This window comes from Chanodichthys erythropterus, chromosome 19, assembly GCF_024489055.1.
Source record: "Chanodichthys erythropterus isolate Z2021 chromosome 19, ASM2448905v1, whole genome shotgun sequence".
NCBI classification, from domain to species: Eukaryota; Metazoa; Chordata; class Actinopteri; order Cypriniformes; family Xenocyprididae; genus Chanodichthys; species Chanodichthys erythropterus.
In genome coordinates, this window is record NC_090239.1 from 25,988,765 (window position 1) to 26,015,381 (window position 26,617).

Consider the following 26,617-nt stretch of genomic DNA (forward strand, 5'->3'; position numbering starts at 1 on the left):
TTAGTTCCCTTTGTTGGTGTCTTGTATATATACCCAGTGTTCTCCTTCACTCCTTGTCTGTTCTCGTTTATGTGTACATGCTGTCATCCCTTGTTGGAATCGCCTGTGTTTTATTAAAGTATTGCTCGTATCGTTATCTTCATCTCTGTCGTGCTTTGATATACAGCTACCGTAACATTTATACAGTTACTTTGTTCATTTGGTTGATTTATATAATACTACTAATAAGAAATAACTATGTTGTTTCTTTTATTTGCTAGGAACCCAGACCTCTGGAGATTCATCTCGAATGGAGTTTGCACAGGATGGGTTTAGTGCAGCATTAACATCAAATGTAATATTGTGTATTAAACTTATTTGACACCAAAGTGTTTTGTTTGTTTTTTTGACATTATTTGCATCCATAAATATACATGATGTTGGCTTTTTTTTTCAAAGCTCAATGAAAAACACTGTGGATTTTGTATGCTGTAAACTTATCTAGAAATTGAACATTATAATATTATCTGCATCCAGACAGATATGATAATGACTGCAGTGGGAGCTTTCCAGTGGAAGGGTGGATATCAGCTGTACAAACCGAATGATAATTCAGCTGTCTTTCAAGCTGGAACTGAGCATAACAGTTATTTAGGTGAGATCTCTTCGATTGTGTAAATCAATATTAATCAGTCAAAATACATCAGAATATTTTCAAGTCTATTTTCTTCACAGGTTATTCCTTGGCAATAGCAACAATGTCAGGAGCAAAGTATGCAGTTATGGGAGCACCAAGATACAAGCATAAGGGACAAGTTACTGTTTCAAGAATTGATCGAAGTGATGTAAAACAACTGGATCCTCCTATGGTTGTAAGACTCAAATTAATGTAAAATATTAGCACAACACAAATTAATGCAAACAAGTGAAAGTACATGAACTCAGAATAACTGTACAGTGACTACATTGCTTCTCTTCCTCTTTTCTCAGTCTCAGATTGGCTCATATTTTGGAGCTGAGGTGTGTGTGGTGGATTTGAACAAGGACTCCAATACAGACCTACTTTTGGTATCGGCACCAACATACATAGAGTCTGACCGAGAGGGCAAAGTGTTTGTTTACATCTTCACAAGTCGGGTCAGTGATTATTTGGAGATTCAATTAAGATTGAACTCTTTAAAAAAAAAAAAAAAAATCTTTGAGTGAATACAAAACCAATTCCAAAAAAGTTGGGACACTATACAAATTGTGAATAAAAAAGGAATGCAATAATTTACAAATCTCATAAACTCATATTTTATTCACAATAGAATATAGATAACATATCAAATGTTGAAAGTGAGACATTTTGAAATGTCATGCCAAATATTAGCTCATTTTGGATTTCATGAGAGCTGGGACAGGTAGCAATAAGAGGCCGGAAAAGTTAAATGTACATATAAGGAACAGCTGGAGGGTTTGCATCTTATTAGGTCAATTGGCAACATGATTGGGTAAAAGAAGAGCCTCTCAGAGTGGCAGTGTCTCTCAGAAGTCAAGATGGGCAGAGGATCACCAATTCCCCCAATGCTGCAGCGAAAAATAGTGGAGCGATATCAGAAAGGAGTTTCTCAGAGAAAAATTGCAAAGAGTTTGAAGTTCTCATCATCTACAGTGCATAATATCATCCAAAGATTCAGAGAATCTGGAACAATCTCTGTGCGTAAGGGTCAAGGCCGGAAAACCATACTGGATGCCCGTGATCTTTGGGTCCTTAGACGGTACTGCATCACATACAGGAATGCTACTGTAATGGAAATCACAACATGGGCTCAGGAATACTTCCAGAAAACATTGTCAGTGAACACAATCCACCGTGCCATTCACCGTTGCCGGCTAAAACTCTAAAAGAAGCCATATCTAAGCATGATCCAGAAGCGCAGACGTTTTCTCTGGGCCAAGGCTCATTTAAAATGGACTGTGGCAAAGTGGAAAACTGTTCTGTGGTCAGACGAATCAAAATTTGAAGTTCTTTTTGGAAAACTGGGACGCCATGTCATCCGGACTAAAGAGGACAAGGACAACCCAAGTTGTTATCAGTGCTCAGTTCAGAAGCCTGCATCTCTGATGGTATGGGGTTGCATGAGTACGTGTGGCATGGGCAGCTTACACATCTGGAAAGGCACCATCAATGCTGAAAGGTATATCCAAGTTCTAGAACAACATATGCTCCCATCCAGACGTCGTCTCTTTCAGGGAAGACCTTGCATTTTCCAACATGACAATGCCAGACCACATACTGCATCAATTACAACATCATGGCTGCATAGAAGAAGGATCCGGGTACTGAAATTGCCAGCCTGCAGTCCAGATCTTTCACCCATAGAAAACATTTGGCGCATCATAAAGAGGAAGATGCGACAAAGAAGACCTAAGACAGTTGAGCAACTAGAAGCCTGTATTAGACAAGAATGGGACAACATTCCTATTCCTAAACTTGAGCAACTTGTCTCCTCAGTCCCCCGATGTTTTGCAGACTGTTATAAAAAGTACAGGGGATGCCACACAGTGGTAAACATGGCATTGTCCCAACTTTTTTGAGATGTGTTGATGTCATGAAATTTAAAATCAACTTATTTATCCCTTAAAATGATAAAGTTTCTCAGTTTAAACATTTGATATGTCATCTATGTTGTATTCTGAATAAAATATTGAAATTTGAAACTTCCACATTATTGCATTCTGTTTTTATTCACAATTTGTAAGTGTCCCAACTTTTTTGGAATCGGGTTTGTAGGTTTGTATCATTGTGTCTGTTTAATCCTGTTTCCCCTCTCTCTGATCTATTTTAATAGCCAGACTTCATTTTTTCGGATACACTGGTGGGCATGGCAGGTCAGAGGGGTCGGTTTGGCTCTTCTCTGGCCAGTCCAGCAGATCTGGATGGTGATGGTTTCATGGATGTGCTGATTGGAGCTCCTTTAGAGGAGGATGGACAGGGCAGCATCTACATCTTCAATGGGAAAAATGGAGTTATCATTGCAAAATACTCACAGGTGAAAAAGATGTGGGTTAATGGCAGTTTAAAGAGATAGTTCACCTAAACTTTAATTCTGTCATAATTTATTCACTCTGGTTTCTTGCATTACTTTACTTTTCTTGACTCATTTCATAGTTGTAACTCTAACTCATTGTAACATTTTTGTTATGTGTCATTCCTTGAATGAAACAGAGGATTGTTGGATCATCTGTGCGACCAGGTTTGCAATTCTTTGGGATTTCATTGAGTCAGTCTTCTCTAGACCAGAGTCAAGACAACCTTCCTGACATTGCTGTTGGGTCCAAGGGAGCAGTTCTTCTTCTCAGGTCTGTTTTCTGTTATAAAGAACTAAAATACATACAAATACACAGTTTCAGCCATAATTCATTCATATGTGTTATATGTGGATCATTCAGGTCCAGACCCATCATGCTCTTGGAAACCAAAGTTACTTACAACCCAACCAAAATACCAACCAATGACCAAACAGACTGTACAAAGCCATTGCAAAACACCCTGACTGTGTGCTTCACCATGAATGCATACCAACATCGCATAACAGGTTTATTCCTAATATAATTGCATAGTTTTAATATTTATACATCACATATGGTAATATATTCTGCTCAAGGTTTGTAGTATTCTGGTGTGCTCTTGATATCCAGTATTGGTGCATTGTTAATATTTTTGTGCTTTTTTTTTTTTTTTGATTAATCACATTTGTTAGATTTGACTGCAAATATTAATTACACCATAATGCTGGATGCCAAGCGACAGAAATTTCGAGCAACCTTCTCACCCAAAAACCGGCTACACAGTAATGCGACGAACATAGGGCTGCAGGAAGTATGCAAAAGTCATGCTTTCTTCATAGAGGTAAGCATCAAATGTCATTTTTGTTTTGCATTTATAAATAATGATTCAATATTCAATTATATTTAGTTTAATATTATGTTCAATATTTTAAGAAATATGATGGGGAAATAACAAGAATCAAATGCAAAGCAAGAGTGACCCAAGTATAACCATAGAGAGATTTGTTAAGAACAACTCTTATTGTTTCTCTTTTCCGTAAGGCTTGTTCAGAAGATGCTCTGAACCCGTTGTCCAATCAGTTAAATTTCACATTTGAGGGTCTTCCATTAGCAAGAATGCAAAATTTGAGACCAATACTGCTGCCAGAGATAAAGACCTCCACAGACTACAATGTAAGAGTTCATCTGTGTTAAGAGCAGAAGTTAGCAGAACTTTATCACATATGAACAATTCATGAATTTTTCTGTGCCCTCACTTTGTTTTATAGCTAGATTTTGAGATAAACTGTGGAACTGATAATATATGTGTTGACGACCTCCGAATGAATTTCAATTTCTCTGGGTGAGCAAATAATTTGCTCTATTTCTGAGCTGAATTATTAAAATAAATGAATATTTCCAAATCATATTCATGCTTATGAAAGTATTTCCGAATCTCTCCTTGGTTTCTGTGATCCAGGGCTTCAAACATAGAGGTTGGGATAATGCAGGAGATCAACGTGACAGTGTTTGTAGAGAACAGAGGAGAAAACTCATACAACACTCTCTTCACCCTCAAATACCCCTTTGGACTTTCCTACAGGAGATTCACATCTAAACAGGTAAACATATGCTGAAACTGATACTAGTTAGTAATGATAACAATGACATTTGTAAAGCAAAATAGCTATAAAACACTGAAGATGTAATGACGTTTATTTGTTACAGTTTATTTAACAATTATTTTTAAACCATGTAATGCAATGCAATGAAATGTTAGTTAGCATTTTTTATGTGTGTGTGTGTGTGTGTGTGTGTGTGTGTGTGTGTGTGTGTGTGTGTGTGTGTGTGTGCGTGTGCATGTGCATGCTTTTGTAACATAGGAGAACAAATTTAGTATAATGCATGGGTATGACATAGGTATTACAAGGAGAGTGTGACTTATGAGGACATTACGCCATGTCCCCATTTTTCAAAAGGTGTATAAATCATACAGATTGAGTTTTTGTGAGAAAGTAAAAATGTGCACTTTCCTGTGATGTTAGGTTTAGGGGTAGAGGTAGTGTAGGGGGGATAGAAAAAACGGTTTATACAGTATAAAAACCATTACGCCTATGGAATGTCCCCACATTTCACAAAAACAAACCTGTGTGTGTGTTGAAATATTTTATAAACGTTCTGTATGAGCAGGGCAGAGTGGAGTGTGTGTCTCTGGATGCTGAGCGAGGAGTAACTCTGGGAGAAACCGCATGCCAAATCAGTAAACCCATCCTCAAGGGAAACACTCAGGTCAGTAATCACACCACTGACATGAACATTTGCTCATTGTTGTTTTAATGGTTAAACTGATAATCATTATTTTGCTAAAAAAATATTAATTACAGTTGTTCTCATTTGAGACATTTCTTTTTATATTTCATGAGAATTATTGAACTTTCACATGAACACAAATCAAGAGAACATCAAGTCATAGAGAAGGTTTATTTTATAGTCAAGATTCATGTTTAGATTTATTACAATTAGTCCCAGAGAAGGTTTGTTCACTGATTTAGTCACAGATGGGCAGTACAAATACTTCATTCATTCATTCGAGCAGAATATCACAATGGAGATCACTGAACTCCAACACACACATCTGCCTGTATTTTCAGATCAGCACATGGTTGTCAAGTTGGGAAGATTTAGTAAAGCACTTGTTGAATAAATTATTGATTTAAGAGGAAAGCTCTGATTCGGGTATTTAAACTCTCGACATCTGGCGCCCCAAAGCATGAAAGCTCATGGAGGCTTGTTACTGATACAAGGAAATGTAAAAAAAAAAAAACCTTTTCAGGAAAAATAACCAGTGGGCCAAAATTGCGACGAGTATGTTTAATTGATCTAGAGAAGCAGGAATCATGATCACGATTAAAATACTTTTTATTGTCCAGCTCTACTCATTTGCATATACACACTAATTTACTGACTTGATTACTTTTAAACTCAAAGCAGTTAAAGAATCAGTTAACGCCATCCTAGGTGTATATGACTTTTTTCTTTATGATGAACACAATCTGAGAAATATTAATAAATATCCTGATGCATCCGAGCTTTATAGTGATAGAAAGTGTTACCAAATGAGAAAGATCTGAAGAAAGTGTCTCCATCCACATCCATCCATCATAAACATATTCCACATGGCCCTGGGGAGTTAATAAAGGCCTTCTGAAGCAAAGTGATGCATTTGTGTAAATAAAAAAAATCCATATTTAACAAGTTATGAAGTAAAACATCAAGCTTCTGCCAGACCCCATTCCGTATTCCAGTTATGAAAAAAAAAGTGAAAACTGGTGTTGTGTCAGTTACACTTTTTTCGTGAGTTGAATAGGGAAGGCGTAGGATGTAGTGTAAGCTTTGTGAACTGCGAGAGGCGTTACACTTTCTTCATAACTTGAATACAGAAGGTGGTCTGGTAGAAGCTAGATGTTTTACTTCATAACTTGTTAAATATGGATTTTTTATTTTTTTTTTATTTACACACATGCAGCGCTTCACTTCAGAAGTCCTTTATTAACTCCCCGGGGCCATGTGGAGTATGTTCATGATGGATGGATGTGGATTGAGACACTTTATTCAGCTCTTACTCGTTTGGTAACACTTACTACCATTATAAAGCTAGGATGCATCAGGATATTTATTAATATTTTTAGATTGTGTTCATCATAAAGAAGAAAGTCATATACACCTAGGACAGCTTGAGGGTGAGTAAAGCTTGGGGTAATTTGCATTTGAAAGTCAACTAATCCTTTAACAAACACTTTTATCCAGAACAACTTTCATGTGTGTGTGACTGTTCAACATGTTCTGTTGTCATATGACTTACAACAACTTTAATTAGTCCAAAATTTAGTCTTATTCTGTGTTTTTTTTTTTTTTTTTTTTTTTTTTTGTGTTCAAATTCTAGGTTGTGTTTGATATTACATACAGCATTAATAAAGAAAGTACACTGGGCCAAAATGTGACGTTTGCTGCTGAGGTCACGAGGTATGAAGTTGTTTGAGTGAAGTCAAAGCGTGAAACAGCCTTTGACCTTGAGCTCTAGGAGGATTCTCACATGATCATGTTATCAGAAACGGATAAATGATACTAATAATCAAAACCTCCATCTCTCACAGTGGAAATGACAAACACTCAAACACCAGTGAGTTTAAAAAACAGAAAACCATCGATGTCAAATACGCCATCTATATTGCCTTGATAAGGTTAGTGCTCTGCTAATCTTTTTTTTTTTTTTAAATAAAAATAATACCACATTTTTCTTTATCCTATACTGTAATATATTCTGTTTTTCTTTCTTAATTTAAAATGAAAGGCATGACAATTCCACCATCCACATTAATTTTACTTCAGGGAAAAGGGATCTTATGAAACCTATCCAGCAGATAATAAGGGTATTATTTATTTATTTATTTATTTATTTTATTATCATATTTATATTGATAAAAGAAGAAAATACTATACATAACTCTTCCTTACTTTCTTTTTCCTCTTTCAGGTTCAGAATGACCTCAGAGAATTAATTTTCAAAGTGTTCATCAGAGTACCAGTGAAACTTGGTGATACTGACATCTGGACTAATTCAAATCTGCAAGTGTGTGAATTTATTTCTTATCTCATAAGCCATACAGGTATACTGATAATTTTAAATAAATAATTTTGGCATCCCATCCTTCACCCGTAATTGTTCAGAAACATGTTTGAAAATGTCACCAAGGGAAACTTTTACTTATATGTTTGAAACCATTGGTTCTGCAGAGGGCCGGGGGCCACTAGGGGGCTTTAGCAAACTTACAAGTAGGCCTCAGGATGATGTAAAAGTATTTAAATGAATAAATTATTATTATAATGTTAACATAATCTAACTTTCATTAAATCATTATGTAATTTGAAAATCATATTTCTTTGTATTTTCCCTCAATAATCATTGTTTTTATTGAAGAACAAATACAGATCATAACTTATGGAATCACAAAATGAATATACTTTCACATAATAATGTTAATTAATTCAGTATATCATTAAAACAAGATTGTGAACAAGCATCTTTCTCATAATCACAGCAGGAGAATGAGAACTATAGTTAGCAAATATAGGTGGTCGGAAAACGTGCTTACAAGTTAAAGAGTTTGAGAACTACTGTTTTAAACTGTAGCATCCTTTAATTTCTTACTGTGACATCAGCTCGTCATATTTGCTGACAGAAAGTGATATTTTTTCTTTCTTTCTTTCTTTCTTTCTTTCTTTCTTTCTTTCTTTCTTTCTTTCTTTCTTTCTTTCTTTCTTTCTTTCTTTCTTTAGATTTATGGCTGTAAAATCGAGAACATGGAGAAGCCTGTTATCACCAATTTTACGTTGTTGGACGTTGTTAAAAGTCATCGTGTGGTGGTGAGGACACTTTTTTTAAATTTAGTTTTGTTTTACCTCATTAGTTTTCCACAATTTATTAATAGTATTTTTTAAACATACATCAATGAAACTCTCTCTCTCTCTCTCTCTCTCTATGTGTGTGTGTCAGAACTGCTCTGTGGCGGTGTGTGCCGTGTTCAGCTGTGACGTCAATCTCATAAAGAATGAATGGAAACTCTATTATATATCTGGCAATGTGAGCTCTGGATGGATTGAGCAGGTATCTGACTTTTAGAGCAAGTTCATTTCACAGAACATATATATATATTAGTGGATAGCGGTGACATTTTTTTTTTTTTACCGGGTATGCTGGGTGGAGCGTCATGTAAAAAAAGAATGTGGCCGATGCAGTTATGTTAAATGGGTTTATAGATAATAAAGAAAATGCTCACATTCTCAATAGATTGTGTTAGTTTACACAGCTGCTTACTCATTATGACACATAGCAATAGCAACACAGTGAAAATTATGTTGGACCCTTTATTGAGAGTAGCCTATATTTACGCCATAAGACATGCCTTGACAAGCAACCGTAACTGCGTTCATATCGATGCCGGCAAGAGCGTCAAAGTCACAAGAAGTCATTCATTTTCAATGCAAGTTGGCAGCGAGCCAACTTTATGGTAATGAGCTATGTCATGGTTAGGCAGCAACCAGTCGGAATGTAGAGGTCCTCCGCTTGAGAGGATTCCAGAGAATGCAGTCGTATAAATTTTGGTTCAGACCAAACATTAGTTCCCAACCAAAATAGAGGACAGGTGGATAACTGCCATGGTGGGTTTCCCCGTGTGTCCTTGTTTGCGTACAGGGGCATAAATAAGAAAGATTGTGCGTGGACCAAGGTCGACATTGTTTGCATGCTATGTCTGAAATTGCATAGCTGGATGTACATATATATAATTACTATATACATATATAGCTGTATGCAGGACCGGCCCTAAGCATAATTTTATTTGGGCCCCTCGGATAAAACAACTTAAGATAAACAGTATCTTCTTATATGAAAAATAAATGTAAATGTACAAAATGGATAGTATTAAATTAAATATTTAAATGATGACAAAATGAACAGATCAGATGGACCTTTAACAAGATAACAATATAAAATGTATTAACATTAAAGGAATAGTTCACCAAAAAAATGAAAAATTTTTTTTTTACAAAGTTGTGGGATACATATAACTTAATTTTCTTTTTCAACATCTAAAGACAATGTTCACAATATTAGCAGTTGTTTTGCATTTTTTGCTGAAAAAAGTAAGATTAATAGATGCCTACTTTCTACAAATTCAGAATGTCCAGCACCATGGGTGGACATGTTGGCTTTAGGTCAAACTGACAAAATGAGCACAGAAAGTTTTAACCAAGTCATGTGACCCACATACTCCAAACAGACTCAACTCTCAACTATGACAATGATAACAGAATTTTGGATAAAAAAATGATTTCTCATGCTTCCTTCAAGAGACTAAAGAGTGTGAATCCTGTGATGCATGCTGCCTGTTTAAGGGTTAAACCTGAATAAATTTCTTTCATCTGTTGACCATAAAAGTAGTTATTTTGAAGAAACTTTTTGGGTCACAAGCTGTTTGGTTACCCACATTCTTCAAAATATATTTTGTTCACTCTCAAAATAAAATAAAATAAAATAAAAACAGTATGCAATGATGTTGAATTTTCAAATTTCAATATATATATATATATATATATATATATATATATATATATATATATATATATATATATATATGCATAATTGTTTGATTATTTCTTATTGTCATAATCTCTGTCTCTCTTAGACTGGACTCAGAGCTGCTGTGTTTGAGTTGATCAGTTCAGTGTCTCTGGATTATGACAAGAGCAAATATATTTTCTTTTCCTCTGATTCTCAAGGCACTGCACCGTCTCTCCAGGTGATTCAGTGATCGTTCATGTCAAGTCTAATAACTGTAAAAATAACTCTCAAAACACTGCTCTGTTTGAAGGAATCTATAACTGCAGTCTACTGTTTTTATAGCTTATGATTTGTTCATTTGTTCTATATTCTTTATTTTTCTCACCACATAATTTTTCTCTTTTTGCTTCCTGGACTTTATATTGAGATATAATTGTATTCTGAGATTTTGATATCATTACATCCTTACTTCTGACTGCACTAAAAATTCACTTGCTCACATTTTCCCACTTTGTAGATTAACACTCAAGTTGAGGTGTATGAGGAGCCGAACCTGACCAAAGAGATCATTGGAGGAGTGATAGGAGGACTGCTGCTACTGGCTCTCATCACAGCGGCCCTCTATAAGGTATATCGCCTTCATAAAATCAGTTTCACTCCCTCACACTTTCACCTTTATACACAATCTATATATTTTAATGCTTACAGCATATTACTGCATATTTTCTCTCTTTACAAGGCTGGGTTCTTCAAAAGCCAGTACAAGCAGATGCTGCAGGAGGCGCAGGGGGATGAAGGAGGAGAGCCAAACATGACACAATAATGTGCATTCAAACAGTTATAATATATGTATGTACTGATTGTGTTTTGTGGGCTTGAGAATGAAACATGAATATATTTAACACCTCTTTGTAGCAAAATATTTTAGATGGATTTACAACAATTTATTAGAATGAAAATGGCACAGTTTTGAAGCTATTTCAGATTACTACTCATCGTCTTATCAGTGAAAGTATTTATAGCATTTCAAATATTTGACTTCCTCCTTTTTTATTGAAATGTCTCATGTTACAGACAGTATGTAACCATGGTTCCCTGAGAACAGGGAACGAGACTCTGCGTTTCAAAAGCAGAGCGAGTTCCCTTTCGAAAGGAAACTGATAATAACTATGAACTTTAGCAAAAATATTGGAGGATTGCTTACTCACATGCACATTGTTTTTGAGTTGTTTTATATGGAAGCTTGTTTCCTCCACAGAATTTAAAAAAAAAAAAAAAAAAAGGTAATTGCAACTTTTTATCTCACAATTCTGACTTTAGTAACTTTGTAACTTGTTTGTATCTCACAATTCAGATAATTTTTGTTTACAATTTTGAGATATAAAATCCAGTTCTGAGAAAAAAATTGCAATTGCATCATAATTCTGACTTTTTTATTTGCAATTGAGTTTATATATCGCAATTCAGATAAAGTCAGAATTGTGAGATATAAACGCGCAATTCTGAGAAAAAAAAGACACTTGTGAGACAAAAGTTTGCAATTACCTTTTTATTTGTTATTGAGTGGCAGAAACAAGCTTCCATAGTGTTTTCTTTCTTTCTTTCTTCTTTTTTTTTTGTCACGTTTCTTCAAGTTTTCATAATAGGGATTTGCACTGGGTGTATTTTGAAGATGTTTAATGTTTGCCGCTTTATATAAAGATATTGTTTAATTTTTTTTTCATTTATTATTATTTTTTTTTTGCGATATTGGTATATTCAAAAATGTCACTTAATGATAAGGAAATTAAAAAATGCCAAAATTTACCTTAATTTAAATATATTATCTACTGTGTCATTATTTATGCATACCTTAAATTGTATTTGAAATAAACATTTGAGTATGTCAGGAAATTCTGTGTATACTGTGATTTGGGGTGTTTGTGAGGCTGAGCAATTGCAGCAAACCTTAACAGATACCTAAAACCTTTTACCTGTTTTTTTTTTTTTTTTTTTTATATAAATCAATGTAGAAAGACACATTAGAATGTGCTGAAAACTTGGAATAGATAAACACTCAATGCAAAGTCCCATATTTCCTTATATTTTATAGTCTAAACCAAAATCAACACCATAAACAATATACAAGTGAAAATAGAAGTGAATTATTAAACTATTGTTACAGTTTACTTGGTGACAGAATAAATAAATCACTTACAACTTGGAAAATTTGTACTGGAAGAACAAGAAAAAAAAAATCAATTCCAATACTCCATGTACTAGAAAAAAAAAGTTTAAATGTTCAAGATGTGAAGAATATGCAAAAATGCATCCTATGGGTGTAAATGGCTCATGTTGCCATGTAGATGATAAAGGGAGCTTAATAATCTTTGTGCTGCTCTAGATAGTTGCAACCTACTTCAGAAGAAAGTTTCATCCTAGTGTGTCATCTGCAGATCACTGTGATATGCATGGCTTAGGGTATTTGAGAGTGTGCTAACTTTGGTCTTTTTTAGTTATTTTAAACATGCTGCTGTATTCTTTGTGGTTGTTGGGATGATTCAGATTTAGACTTTGATCCCACACTACTGCAAATTTCCGTAACTCTGGATGGCCTCCTATTCTCCACAATTCTGCTTGAACAGGTATATCATCCCAACCTGAAATTAAAGGTGATGGAAAATTATTATTAATTTTAAAATACATTCAATTAACCCAGTTATTTGCCCATTGACTACTAATAGAATGCCATTTATGGATTTATCTACGCCAAAAGTGTAAACATTGATCCTCCCAGGCACCATCAAAACATTGAGAGCAGTCCACTTAGATCTGTGACCATGTGTCTGGGACCATGACTGATTCATTACATGGGCAAAGATATTAAGCAGTGCAAACCACTGATCTAATGGATAAAACTGATTAAATTAAATTAATCACCAGGTTTAACACTAGAAGTCCCAGAGAGCAGCCATTTGGCTTTTCTACCTATAAAACCCGCAGGACAGCCGATGGGCTGGAAGTCTTTAGGCTAATATCCTTAATCAGCTGTGAACAGTTGCTTTTGTTATGTAAACAATGTGGGGCCATGCTGAGCCACTTCAAGGAAACTTGTGTTTCACTTTGCCATCTTAGGGAGAAATCAACACACATGTTTTTTTTACTTTGTTGCTGAGATCTATTGATAAAAATAGTACACAATAAAATAAAGAAACCAACCATTTGTACACATATTTACAAATAATATTAAAAAGTGAGTGAGTACATTCCAGAAATCACTCACAATCCTGGCACTGCCTGGCAATATATTATAAATACATTTTGTATATATTTATTATATATTAATCTTATATTTGAAATACATCATAAGTCCATTTTTAAAAGTGTTTGAAAGATGGTTTCAAGTGTACTACAAGTGGTAACTTAAAACATTTTTCTATACAGAGATAGTATGTTAAAAGCACATTTTAGTTCAAATTCATGGTGTCTCAAAATAGCTTAGTTGAGTACACTTAGATGTTCTTAAGATTATCTTAAGAAGTACTAAAGAAGAGCTTTTAGTATATTAAGTACAAAATAAGTGCACAGAAATAGAGCACTGGACATTATGGAAGTGTAAAAGTGTACTAAAATAAAGTGTATTTTACGGCACTTTTTTTTTCACCTGGGTAGACACTCCAACACTTTCCGTTTGCATTAAGATTATTTTTATTACCACACTGGCAGATCATTTTACTTAAGTAAAATGCACTTAATTTAGATCCCCCCAGGAAACAAGACTAAATATCATATATAATTTTCTCATATAGAAAATCCATCTTGATTTAAGATTTTTTTTTTAATTTACTTAAAATAGGATAAAAAAAATACTTAGTATGAAAAGCATTTTTGCAGTGTGAATGAGTGAGTTAACTTTTTAAACATCACTTGCACTCCCTCATTTCAGGGTTAACATACTCAGAGTTTTCACTTAACCTCCTTTCTGAAACCGGCCCATGGTCAATCAAGTTCTCTGCTTTTAGCAGCCCTCCCTCCCCCACACATACAAACAAGCCACCAGCAACCATTCACACACACACCCCCAACCCCCCTGCAGATTGCTCAGGTAATGACCATATTTACACATGAATTGATGTTAATGATAGCTAAAAGACTAGCCAGTTAGCATCCACTTGGCTAAAGGAGGGTTACAAATCTCTGGGACTTCTAGTGTTAAATTAAATCACCGGGTGTAAATGAGTACGTCCCTCGTCTACTTCCGAACAACCAAAACACCTCTTAATATCAAGTGTATACAGGGCCAGAGACCTTCAAGATTAAACAGGTCATGAACTGTTCAAAGAAAACAAGACATTGCGATGAAATGCAACAATGGACCCTTCAAACAAATGTTCCAGTTTATTATCGCTCAAGACAGAGTGTTAGTCTACTTAATTGCTTACTTATGACACACAGCAGCACCGCTAAAAAGTATTCTTAATATCTTTGACCTTTTATTGAAAGTAGCCTACTTTTACCTGTGAAAGGGGTCCTTTTTTAAGATTTTACTTTTTTAAATTTAGTGTGTAATATTGCTGTTTGAGCAAAAAAAACATCTGCTTGTTATGATGCTTAAAGTTCAATGCAAAGGAAGATATTTTCTTTTACAGACATCACATTTTAAGGACTACAACAAATGGCTGGTAGGGACTACAACGAGCTTCTTCACACGTGGGTGACCTCACAAACCCTAAAATTTACATAAGCCCCACCCCCGAGAACATGCAACAAAGGTGGTGGGGCCATGTTGGGCTGCTTTAGAGAAGAGGATGAGTTGTTGTAGTAGAGTGTTGTTGTCATGCCGTCATTTTACGCCGGACTGCTTCACAAACGAGGGTCAATTAAACGCTGGATTTGCACAAAAGAGTAACATGACAGCACATGCTAGTGGATGAGTTGAATCAACTCCACAGCAACTACATAAATTTATCCATGGGCGTAGGTTTAGGGGGGGACGCTGGGTACTAGTCCCTATCAGTATTTTGAGATGACAAATTTGTCCCCACCAATATTTAGCAAGCTCCTTTGAACTGCTATTTGGATTGATTCTAATGGCCAGGACGACAGTACAAGAAACGCCTTAATTTGATTGGCGGCGGGGTATCTGACAGGCTACACCCGTGTGCTGGGACTACTTTTGTGCTTGCACTAGCAGCGAGCGGGTGGTGTGTGTGTGCGTGCGACGCCGACGGTAAGTTACCAGGGCTGTCTCTCTGCCACATACAAAAGCCAAAATGCCCCTTTTTGTACTTTGTAGATGCCACCGAAGAAGAAGAAAGGGGACATAAGAATAAGAGTCAGAGTGTAAGTAGGCAAAATAACTAGCTAGCCTATTATATTTATTTATTTAGATTTGTTTCCTTGTGGCAGAGTATTTTTTGTTAGTGTAAATACTAATGTACATAATAATTTCTGTTAATAAAACGTTTGGTTGTGCAGCATTACACAGTCTCAGGTTTTTATTTTTATTTTTTGAGAGTGCATTTTTGAGATTATACAGTTATACTAGCTCTTTAGGGACAGTATACAGGATGGTATATCAGGGTCAGGAATCCTGACTCAGGATACAATATAATGAGATGAAGTAGATTCACTTCTGTATTGTGATATTCTGTATTGCCAACAGTCTGAAATAAAAAAGGAAATCACCATTAAATCACTGGTATCTTGCAACAAAATTCCAGTGGGGGGTGTCCCCACCAAAGCTGAGACCAAACCTACGCCCATGAATTTATCCACTAACCATTCAGATAAGTCCAGTTTCATTCTAAAACTTGTAACTTCTTCCTGAGTCTTTTCATCAGTGTCGACTCAAGGGGTATTTTCCCCTCTAAAAAGGAGGGAGAGAATAGCAGGCCCCTCTTTTAATTTAAGTAGCAAGGGGTGTTCATCCCCTGCTGAGGGATGAACAGCAGGCCTCTGCAGTTATAGTAGCAAAGGGTGTTCTCTCTAGCGGGAGAAAACAGCAGCCCCTTGCCGGTTCATGGCTGTGAGGGGACAATATCCGTCGTTGGTTCTGGAAATGTTAATGGCACTTCCGTTATTTTCTCTGTCTGTTTTGGAATGTTTGAGATAGATGGAAAAGTATTCGGTGTGAAATTATATATCTTTGATTGTGTGAAGGGTCGAATTTTTTGGTGTTAATGGTGAATTCTCCTCCTCTGAGGAATCCATAATAGGTGGTGAGGAACACTGCTTCTAGAAGCAAGTTTGTGTGCAGAGTGAAGGGACCTGATATTAATTTATCCACCATTGTGTGCACCTGTGAGAGAGACAGCGGTAGTCGTTTATCTGGAACTGCAGGGCTTTCCTTTTTAAACCCATTGAGGAGAAGGCATATGGAGGGATTTTGTAACAGGTTCTGGGAGGAAGGATCTAAACATCTAATGTGGAATTGAATGCCTGAGATCAAAATCTTGATGGTAGAAGGCTTCAGCTTTCTGGATTCGAAACAGTACGTAATGAAAGCACATATGATAGGTATGTTAGGTGGGAGTTTAGGCACTGAGAAAGAATTGCAGAAATCTGAAAAAGACGACCATGCCGAGTAATACGTTTTAAGTGTCGTTTTTGCTAGCCCTGATCTCATGTAGTGTGCGGCTGATTTAAGGTATTTTTGCAATGTTGCATTCAGTCGAGGATTGTTTGACAGAAGTCCGGGCAGCACAGTCATGATGAAGCAGCTCCTGGACACAGGCGTCTGAATTCCTGGAAATTAAACAGAGAGACAGAGAGTCAGATATTTTATTATCCAGTCCAGGTATGTGAGTAGCTTTAATTGTAAAATTGTTCATAACTGAGATCCAGGTTAGTCGCCTAATAAAAAGGGTAATGAAAGGCACAGAGGAGTGACCCTTGTTAAAAATATTCACTGTGGCTTCGTTGTCACAGAAAACGAGGATGTTTTTCCTAGTCCATTGATCTGCCCGTAATAAGCAAGCAATTACTATAGGATATAATTCCATTTGTGCTGTCAATTGGATAGAGAGAGTGAGTTCCCTAAGTTCTTTTGGCCATCTTTCTGCGAACCACTGTTTGTTAAAAATACCCCCGAACCCGACAGAAGGAGCTGCATCGGTGAAGAATTGTAGTTTGACTGAGGTTTCTATATCTTCTTTGTAGAAGAAGGAAATGCCATTCCAGTTGTCGCATAATTTAGACCAGAATGTTAAATCGGACCTGCAGCCTTCATCTAACGTGACCGTGTCATGCATTTTCTCAGCCGTTTTAGACAGATCTAAAAGTCTTGAAATAAAGGAACAACCTTGGGGAATAATCCTCATAGCAAAATTGAGATGGCTCAGAAGAGTAAGAAGATCCCTTTTTGTTAAGGTAGGTAATTGGGAATAAGTTCTGATAAAACCTCTAATCCTTTCTAGTTTGTCTAGCGGAAGAGATGCTTGCATTTTCACTAAATCTAGCATGATCCCCAGAAAACCAAGGACACGAGATGGGCCTTTTGTTTTTTCTTCTGCAAGAGGAATGCCAAATTTATTGAATGCTTTAACCAGGAAATTGATGCTGTGCAATGGGTTGGCATCTGGAAAGTCGATGAGGAGGAAGTCATCCAACAGGTGAAGAACGAATGGTAGTTTGAAATTATTTAGTAAGACCCAGCAGAGTGCTTCAGACAGTGTATCAAAAATCTTTGGGCTGCTTTTACACCCAAAGGTGAGTCTGACTGAAAAATAATTTTTTTCTCACCAACTGACCCTGAAAAGATGCTACTGAGAAAGGCATGGATTTAAAGCCGTCGGTAATGTCCGCTTTACTGAGCCACGCTCCTCTGCCGGCTAATTTAATGAGTTTAATTGCGTTGTCCACTGTGGAATAAGCCAGGGAAAATGGTTCTGAAGGAAACTGTTAAACTGTTAATGCTTGAAACCCCTACTATGGAGTGGGGAGTGGATAAATCAATAATTAGATGTTTTTTTTCCTAACTGCAACTCCTAAAGGGTTAATATGGAAAAGTTTGAAAGGAGGTTGATCAAAAGGTCCGATCATGTAGCCTTTCTCAATCTCTTTCCCCTTCAGATCATCTACGGCCTGTGGATCTTTGATAGCAGACTGGAGGTTTTGACAGGTGAAAGAGAAAGTGGGCAGACAGGAAAGACCAGCTAGGAACCCATGCATGAGCCCTAGAATAAGGTAAGACACAAAACAGCGATTGGGATGCTTTTCCAGAGCTTTAGATAGCTCCTTGGTGTACACCGGAGTGTTTATTTCTTTTTTAGAAATTTTGTGCGCCGTGGACAATAAAACTTTGGGTGACTGTACCCGCAATAATTATTCTGAGTACAAACATTCTCATTGAAATTATAGCAAAGAGGGGTTTGTCTTTCAGGCTTCACCTGTTCTGGTGGCGAAGCGCTAGTGTCATGAGTTGAAGCGATCTTAGGGCAGAGAGATGCGGTGTGGGAAAACGAACCACAGCGTGAGCACGACAGTGCTCAGTGGCCTGTAAAATGTCAAACGAAGCTGTAACACAAAGAGCGACACATTTTGACATGTGCCGCCCGGAGTCCCGTCTCCTGCTCCCACAAACACCACAAAGTCATCAGTTAAGTCAGAGAGGAAGATTGTTTATTTCTTAAACAGGTTTAAAGAGTGGCTTGAAGTCCGTGGGTCGGCCAAAATAACAAACAAAAGATAAAGAGCTACCTATTTTTAAATATCTTCCCTAGAACAAAGATAACAAAAGAAAAACATAGACTTACCTCCCTACTAACAGAATAAACAGGAGAAAAAGAATAACCAAACAAAAAGGGCCTTCCACTAACAAATGGTTTGTCAAGGAAAAGGCAGTTGAACAGTTACCAGCCTATACCGCTAACAATTCATTCTTCACACCAGAATGTAGTTTAAAGGCTAGTCCAGCAGCGTCACGCACACTCGCTGGTTCTACAACAGGAAGCAGGAGAGGGAACCCGTCAAACAGTCTTCCCTCAAGATTTTTATCCAGCAACCGATTCGCGACTCCACCCACACACACAGCTGCACCTGTTCACATACAATTAACAGAGCACAGAGGGAGAGCGAGAAAGAGAGAGAGAACACTTACACAAAACAATGTTACACTTCAGATACGTAACACTCTTCATTAGAGCTTCATGCCAGATGATGGTAGACAAACAAACACACACAGTAGCAACACAGACAGCAGAAGAGGGGTAACACAGGGACTTCGATGAGCGTTGAATGTCCGTGGTGAATGGTGATCCGAGAGGTGAGTCCGTGTGTCCGTGTGATGATCCGTGAACGTAATCCAGAACGAGTAATCCAATGAAACAGACAGGAACCAGGGAACAGCGACAAGAAATCCAATCCAGGAACATACAACACAAGAAAACAACGGGACAAACACCAGGACTCCAAACAACGATCTGACAAACATGAGACGAAAAACAAGGCATTAAATAGGCAGGTTGTAATGATCCACAGCTGCCGCTGATCAGTAATCAGCGGCGACGCCCAAACAGAACAATCAAGTGACACACCCAAAAACCTTCACACAGACAACAGTATGAGACAGCGGATTAGTGAACCGTGACAGATATATCCCCACAATCCACAATCCTTCTTTCGTTAGTTTCTGTGCATAGCAATATTTTAACCAAGTTTATGTCGTTACCTGACAGGATTTGAGTGTGCAGTTGGGGAGAAATGGCAGCTGCTGGGGGGAAAAAGGGCACCCTGGTGTTAGCGGCAGGTAACACTGATCCGAGAAATCTTCTAGGAAGAGCCAAGTCGGGAGTAAGGGCGCAGTTTGATGTCGAGCTGGAAGTCTGCCCATCAAACATCACCTGAGGTCCAGAAGACGAGTGCTGCGATTCCAGTGCCTGGATCCTGTTGTCCATATCGGAGAGGGTTCCTTGGATTGACAGCAGCGCTGTTAGAACCCTGTGTGGTGAGGGGGGCATGGTTCAGCGAGGTCTGCAGCAGGAGAGAGCATCAGGAGATGCTTGGTAAGTGAGCAGGTTAAATGTAAATCACGAACACCTGTTTCTCATTCCAGTAATTGGTGCGGAGACAGGATAAAACGCTGTGAGAAGCAGGAGTGAATGAGAGAGAGGAACTGCTGACTGAGACGCTGGTCACGACAGCGATACTGAAAGTGAAGCCCTTTGGGAATTGTGTATACCAAGACTGGAGTGAAGCCCTTTGTGGATTATTTATTTTGTTGTTGTGCGATGAACAGTGTTTCTGTTGAACAGTTTTGAGTTATTGAATAAAGCTCAGTCAGCAGTCAATCGCCGACTCCATCCTCTTCCTTCCAGATGAACTTTGATCATACTACACCCTGTCATCTCCCTGTTGTGCTGTAATGATCTAGAATCTCGTCCGGAGACTCTTCGGATAGGATTTGTCCTAGAATGTCCGAAGTATCCATAACCAGGAAGCAGAAGGTAAAATGGGAAAGAAATAACATGAAGCGGCCCTGCGTTTCTGCCATTTTGGGGTGAAAGTAAGTCGGCAGTCCACTAGTTCCCTTTCGTGGGAACTATCGACGCTGCGTGATAACGCATTGGGAACCTTCTGTGTGATGTCGTCACTGAAGCACTCATGTATCTAGCCAATCACGTAGCGAGACGTCAGAGACGGGTGATGTCACGGACCAGGAAACTATAAAGCACACCTGGATACAGAGCACGCTAGCTTCTGTGTCTTCAGCAAGCGCTCTATGTTATCTTGTGTGTCTTATTTGGTGTTGTTTGTCTCGCTATCATTGCCACAAACATTATCTCTTCGTCTGAGGACAAGAGCTTTGCAGTTACACCACACATTACATATATATATATATATATATTGTGAATAAAAGACACGGGTTAAAATGGCGGAAGGCAGACATTTCAAGCAGTGTGTTCACCCATGCACACGCTATATTCCTGATGGGGACACCCATGAGATGTGCGTTGTCTGCCTGGGGGTTGAGCATGTACAGGCAGCTCTCGAGGGGGCTATCTGTGTCCACTGCGAAAAGCTCACCCTCAGAGTTTTAAGATCACGCCGGGCACTCTTTAATAATAAAGAGGGTGCTCCGGTTAGCATTCCCCGCGGATCGGGTCCCGCTGTTGCCGAGATGCAGCGGCGGCTTCATTCGTGGGGTTCGCAAATGGAGATGGCAGAGGGGGTTGAGACGGGCCAAGCCTTATCTCGCCCTTATGTCCGAGCGTGACAAAGCCTCCCTTATGGACGCGCCGCTGTCTCCTGCGGGCCTCTTTGGCGACACTGTTACAACAGTCGTCGAGAGGTTCCAGGAGGCTAAGAAACAGTCTTCAGCGTTCCAGAGGTTCATCCCCCGCAAACCTAGAAACCCTCCCCCCGAGGCTGTTGAGCGGGAGCAGCCTTGGCCGTCGACGAGCTCCTCAGCGCACCACAGAGTGCAACAAAAGATCAGCGTGGCCGACCGTGCTCCCCCGCAGAGAGCTTGGGGATCGGGTCGGCCCGCTCAGCCGAAGCCTTCTAGGGGCAGAACGGACCTGCGTGCCGTTATCCTGGCCCGGAAGGCTTCGAAGCGGTCCTGATATCTGTGGGTCAGGAACCGATGAGGGCGGCCCCCTCCGAAGGGAGCCGGCGAAAAATATATCTAACAGCCGCTCCCCTTCGGCGCCCTCAGGGGATCGTTATGCCAACCCTGCCACCCAGTGTGCGTCAGGGTGCAGAGGTCTCCGGCCGGCCACTTGATTCGATTGTCCTCTGCCGGTGCGCCGCTTCAGAGCGTCGAATTGAGTGCTCAAGAAACACCAGAGGCCAGTCTCGAGAGACTGGTTCCCTTAGTAGATTTTCTGGTAGGATGGAAACTTCTCCTGAATATATCGAAATGGGTGCTGCTCACTATAAAAGAGGGTTACAAGATTCAATTCGGGTCTCGCCCACCCAGATTCAACGGGGTTCTTCCCACAGTGGTAATCCCCGAGCAGTCTCTAGTTATGGAACAAGAAGTTACGACACTTTTGCGAAAAGGAGCTATAGAAAGGGTCCCTCCTCCCAGCAATCAGTCAGGATTTTACAGCCGTTATTTCATTGTTCCAAAGAAGAATGGAGGTCTACGACATATCATAGATTTACGTGTGCTAAATCGCTCAATACAAAAGCTCAAGTTCAAGATGCTGACACTGAAACAGATTATACCACAGATCAGATCCGAGGACTGGTTTGTGGCAATAGACCTGAAAGATGCGTACTTTCATGTATCCATCCATCCTTCTCACAGGAAGTTCCTCAGGTTTGCTTTCGGGGGCGAAGCTTACCAGTACAGGGTTCTTCCGTTTGGCCTATCATTATCACCCCGCACATTCAGAAATGCGTGGACGCAGCTCTGGCTATGGGAAGACCATCAGCTCTCTTGGCACATAAATCGGCTAGAGATGATGGCAGTGTTCCTAGCTTTAAAACACTTTCTCCCAGACCTGAGAGGTTACCATGTGTTGGTTCGTACGGACAACACTGCAGTGGTTGCATATTTAAACCATCAGGGGGTCTGCGGTCTCGCCAACTGTATTACTTGGCCCGTCAGATGCTCCTGTGGTCTCAAGGGAAGCTGCTCTCGCTGAGGGCAGCTTACATCCCGGGACATCAAAATGTGGGAGCAGATGCCCTGTCGAGGCAGGGGCCAAGGCCCGGGGAGTGGAGACTCCACCCACAAGTGGTGGATCTCCTATGGAAAAATTGCTTCGGGAGAGTCAACCCAGTGTCCGCTCTGGTACTCCCTAACACATCCAGCACCTCTGGGTCTGGATGCTATGGTACAGAGGTGGCCAAGGCTGCATGTTAACCAACGGATGCATTCACACAGGCAGCAGGAGCAGCGCGCAAAGCCTCGTTGAAGCCTCGTTTATACTGCACGCGTGTGCGGCACGTTACGGCTCCAGCAAGGTTTTGTTCCGTCCTCTGAGCGGTGTCAACTCACAACAGAAGCATTTTAGTAGTGAAGCGGCTGGATTCGCGAGACCACAAGATTTGCCTGTCTAACGTTGTTTTCATTGATTTTTTCATGTTTTTAATAGCTAAATTGTTATACTTTGTCCAGTTTTATTGTGTTTATTGCTAGCCATACAGATGAGGTTAAAGGTGCTAAAGAGGATCTTTTCGTGGACTGAGAAACCAAAGACTGTTACTGAGTTTTTGAAATGAGCGCATGCGTAAGAACAACCCCCCTCCTTCACAGCTCATTTTGAGGGAATGCCTCCCAAAACTTGTGCACGAGTATTGGTGTCACAGACACGTCAGGTTCCACCTCCCTGCAGTATCCATGCACACAATCACCAGAGCTCTGATCACCGCCACCTGCACGTCATCAACTCAGCAATCACCAGCACCATATAACCACCACACTCACACACAGTCTGTCCGGTCTCGTTTGCACTACAACCCATGTATGCTTACCTTAAGGACTCCAAACGCCATACTTACCTGCTCCAGTCGTCTCCTCCATCTCCTTCGTCTCCTGTTCTCCTCGTGTGCCTACCTGCCTGTGTGTGTGAGTGTCTCTGCCATCTCCCTACAACGCAACCATCTGCATCTGTAAAACATCACAAGGACAGTATTACTATCTCTCCATCATTCAAGAACTGCTATTCTGCTCATCATTACCCATTGCTCTGCTGTTTAACCAATAAACCTACCTGTATTGCTTTTACGCCTGCCTCCATGTCTCTGTTGTAACAATTGGAACACGAGTGTTTGTTTACCACCGGCATTCGCTGTGTCGTGTTAGTGTAATACTCCTGGAAAGAAGTAAAATGAAAGAAGATAGAGTCTGATGATGGCTTCTCGTTTCTTCATTTACAACGAATGTATCAATAATGCACACAACAACAGTTTGTCACATTATAATGGTCAAAACATGTATGACCTATTTGTACAACAATGACTGGGTATAAACATGAACATTTTTCATCATCAGAATCCAAGTGACACTCAAATGTCTTATTTTTTTACAAGATTAAGATTCCTAAAATATATAGATACGCATCAAAAGCATTTATATATTATGTGTGTATATATAATAAACATATCTATATAATAAATATATCTATATACATGTATATGTATATTTGACATCAATAGTATTTAACCTTTAACCTTTATCTAAATAATAACATGAAATTTGTCAAAATAAATACATTTAGAAGATGAACAATATTCCCAGTTCGTTCTGATGCATTACACTGAATATAAAATTCACTCGTCACATATATTGTCAAATGTAACGCAAAACACAGAAATAACCACGGATTAAACAACCACTGAAGATATCTTATAACGCTAAAACAATACTATATATATATATATATATATATATATATATATATATATATATATATATATAGTATTGTTTTAGCGTTATAAGATATCTTCATTTTGCATGAAGATATCTTATAACACATTCATCATATGGCGGACCTTCATGCTAATTGCGGAGCACATGCTAATCATGTGCTCAACCACACTGAACTCACGACAAGTTTTTGTAAAGTATAAAATAAAGGCTTAAAACAAATATTTGTATCGTATTACTTTAAACAGTGTTTATACTGAAACTGAAAGTGTGTTTTGTGCATTTTACTTCGCAGTTACCTGGGAAGAAGTAAAATGAAAGAAGATAGAGTCTGATGATGGCTTCTCGTTTCTCCATTTACAACGAATGAAGCACATCACAGGTGATCGCGTAAACGATTGGCTGATGTTTTTAAGGCCCTACCTCGTGCACAGATGATGTATATTAATATTATCCCTTTCAGTGCACCTAATAAATAGTCTTTTATCAGTTAGTAAAGACAGTTTCAAGTAATATTGCAAAAATGTATAAAACAAAACATCCTCTTTAGCATCTTTAATACACATAAAATTCCAGTTATGGACAACAAAAACAAAGAAATTTCAAATTGTTCAACTTTGAATCTTTTGTCGTCAGTTTCTGGCATCGTAGTGATGTGAAATATGAGCAGGAGTTTACACAGGGTGTTTATTTTGACTTTATTTTGTATTTGAGCTGCGCGAGGTGCCTATCTTTAGCGAAGCGACGAGGCAAGCCGCTTCTGGGACACTGTATCAGCTCCGGTAGCCGCGTCACTACCGTAACGCACCGCACACGCATGCAGTGTAAACAAGGCTTAAAGCCTCGTTTACACTGGCCGCGTATGTGGCATTATGGCTCTGGCAAGGTTTTGTTCTATTTTTATATACCGGAAAAAAGAAAGACATGCAGAACAAACTGTCATATTAGTTAAGACAGCATATTAGGATAAATAATAAAAAAATATATATATTATTGGGATAAGCTTTTCACATATGTCAATGTAGAGTAAAACTATATTGTCAGAACATGGTTAAAGAAATTGAATGGTTATACATTCAAAAGTATGGAAACAGATAAGCTTAAAAATAAGGAAAATAAGCTTAAAATATTCCTTATCCTGTGGCTCCCTCTATTGGACAACATTTTCAGGTGAACCTCTTTCAGATGAAATTCTGATCGTTAAGAAATTGCTAATAGCTTCCCGAGCATCAATAACTGTATTTGGCTTCGATGAGTCTGAAGGGGCTCACACACCGGACGCGAAGCTCAGCGCCGCGCAGCGCCACGACACGTTTTAAAGTTCGAACACATTATTTTCTATGAGTGTACGCACACCAGCGGCGATATTCGGTGCCTGTCCGCGGCGCCCAGAAAACAATAGAAAACAATGTTAAGACATGGCGCGGCGTTGCGCGGCACTGAGCTTCGCGTCCGGTGTGCGAGCCCCTTGAGACTCCCGGCCTGAGATTGTGTCCCAGACGGCAATAAATAGTTCATGAATATTTGTAAATATTCATGGCTTAAACAGTTGGAAAATTGACTGTACTGCAGTTCTGTGGATGTTTTTCCCAGGCAGGGTTATTATAGTTAACTAAGAAAAAATAAAACTATTAAAACATTTATGCTAATCGAAATAAACCTGAATATAAGAAAAAAAATAAATATTAGTTAAAAAAAACTTAAACTAAACGAAAACTAGAAATGTTGCCTTGTCAATGCCTGACTTTCAACCGACGAGATCATTATCTTTTCATTAACCGACAAGGTAAAATAAAATTAGAATGAAACGAAATTACAATGGATACGTGTCTGTGACCCATTAATAAAATCCCAGGGGTTTAATTAGTTTTAGCCTACATGAACAAATAGCAGAATAAACAACAGAACATGAGGATTCATCATCATCATCATCGGGCACCCGCAGCGCTTCTGAATGGAGAAAAACAGGATTAAATCCTATAAAAGGAATAAATAACCTCTGCACAAAATTTATTTTATCTAAATAATAAACATATTAACAAAATGAAAGGAACAAAATGCGACAAGTAATAGACTAAGCTATATATGCTGCGTTTCAGTTCATTTGAGAAGTCCACAGAAAGGAAATTCTTTTTGTTTTCTTTATTTTACAGGCAATTTTTTCTTTTTATTTTGAGTGTACAAAA

The 26,617-nt window shown here is 38.5% G+C and overlaps 1 protein-coding gene across 1 annotated transcript in view; it reads left to right on the forward strand.

Annotated features, from left to right (window-relative positions):
* LOC137007539 (uncharacterized) overlaps window positions 1-12,042 on the forward strand; it is a 62,310-nt gene extending 50,268 nt beyond the window's left edge. The window contains exons 42-61 of the mRNA XM_067369080.1: window positions 261-334; window positions 517-634; window positions 715-851; window positions 970-1,116; window positions 2,814-3,014; window positions 3,191-3,560; window positions 3,726-3,874; window positions 4,075-4,206; window positions 4,302-4,375; window positions 4,493-4,634; window positions 5,203-5,301; window positions 6,956-7,035; window positions 7,167-7,253; window positions 7,364-7,442; window positions 7,547-7,642; window positions 8,350-8,436; window positions 8,567-8,677; window positions 10,257-10,370; window positions 10,650-10,760; window positions 10,872-12,042. Of these exons, the coding sequence (XP_067225181.1) occupies window positions 261-334; window positions 517-634; window positions 715-851; window positions 970-1,116; window positions 2,814-3,014; window positions 3,191-3,560; window positions 3,726-3,874; window positions 4,075-4,206; window positions 4,302-4,375; window positions 4,493-4,634; window positions 5,203-5,301; window positions 6,956-7,035; window positions 7,167-7,253; window positions 7,364-7,442; window positions 7,547-7,642; window positions 8,350-8,436; window positions 8,567-8,677; window positions 10,257-10,370; window positions 10,650-10,760; window positions 10,872-10,955 (2,492 nt within the window). The 3' untranslated portion in view covers window positions 10,956-12,042. The remainder of the gene's footprint in view (window positions 1-260; window positions 335-516; window positions 635-714; window positions 852-969; window positions 1,117-2,813; window positions 3,015-3,190; window positions 3,561-3,725; window positions 3,875-4,074; window positions 4,207-4,301; window positions 4,376-4,492; window positions 4,635-5,202; window positions 5,302-6,955; window positions 7,036-7,166; window positions 7,254-7,363; window positions 7,443-7,546; window positions 7,643-8,349; window positions 8,437-8,566; window positions 8,678-10,256; window positions 10,371-10,649; window positions 10,761-10,871) is intronic.
* The last annotated feature ends 14,575 nt before the right edge of the window (window positions 12,043-26,617 follow it).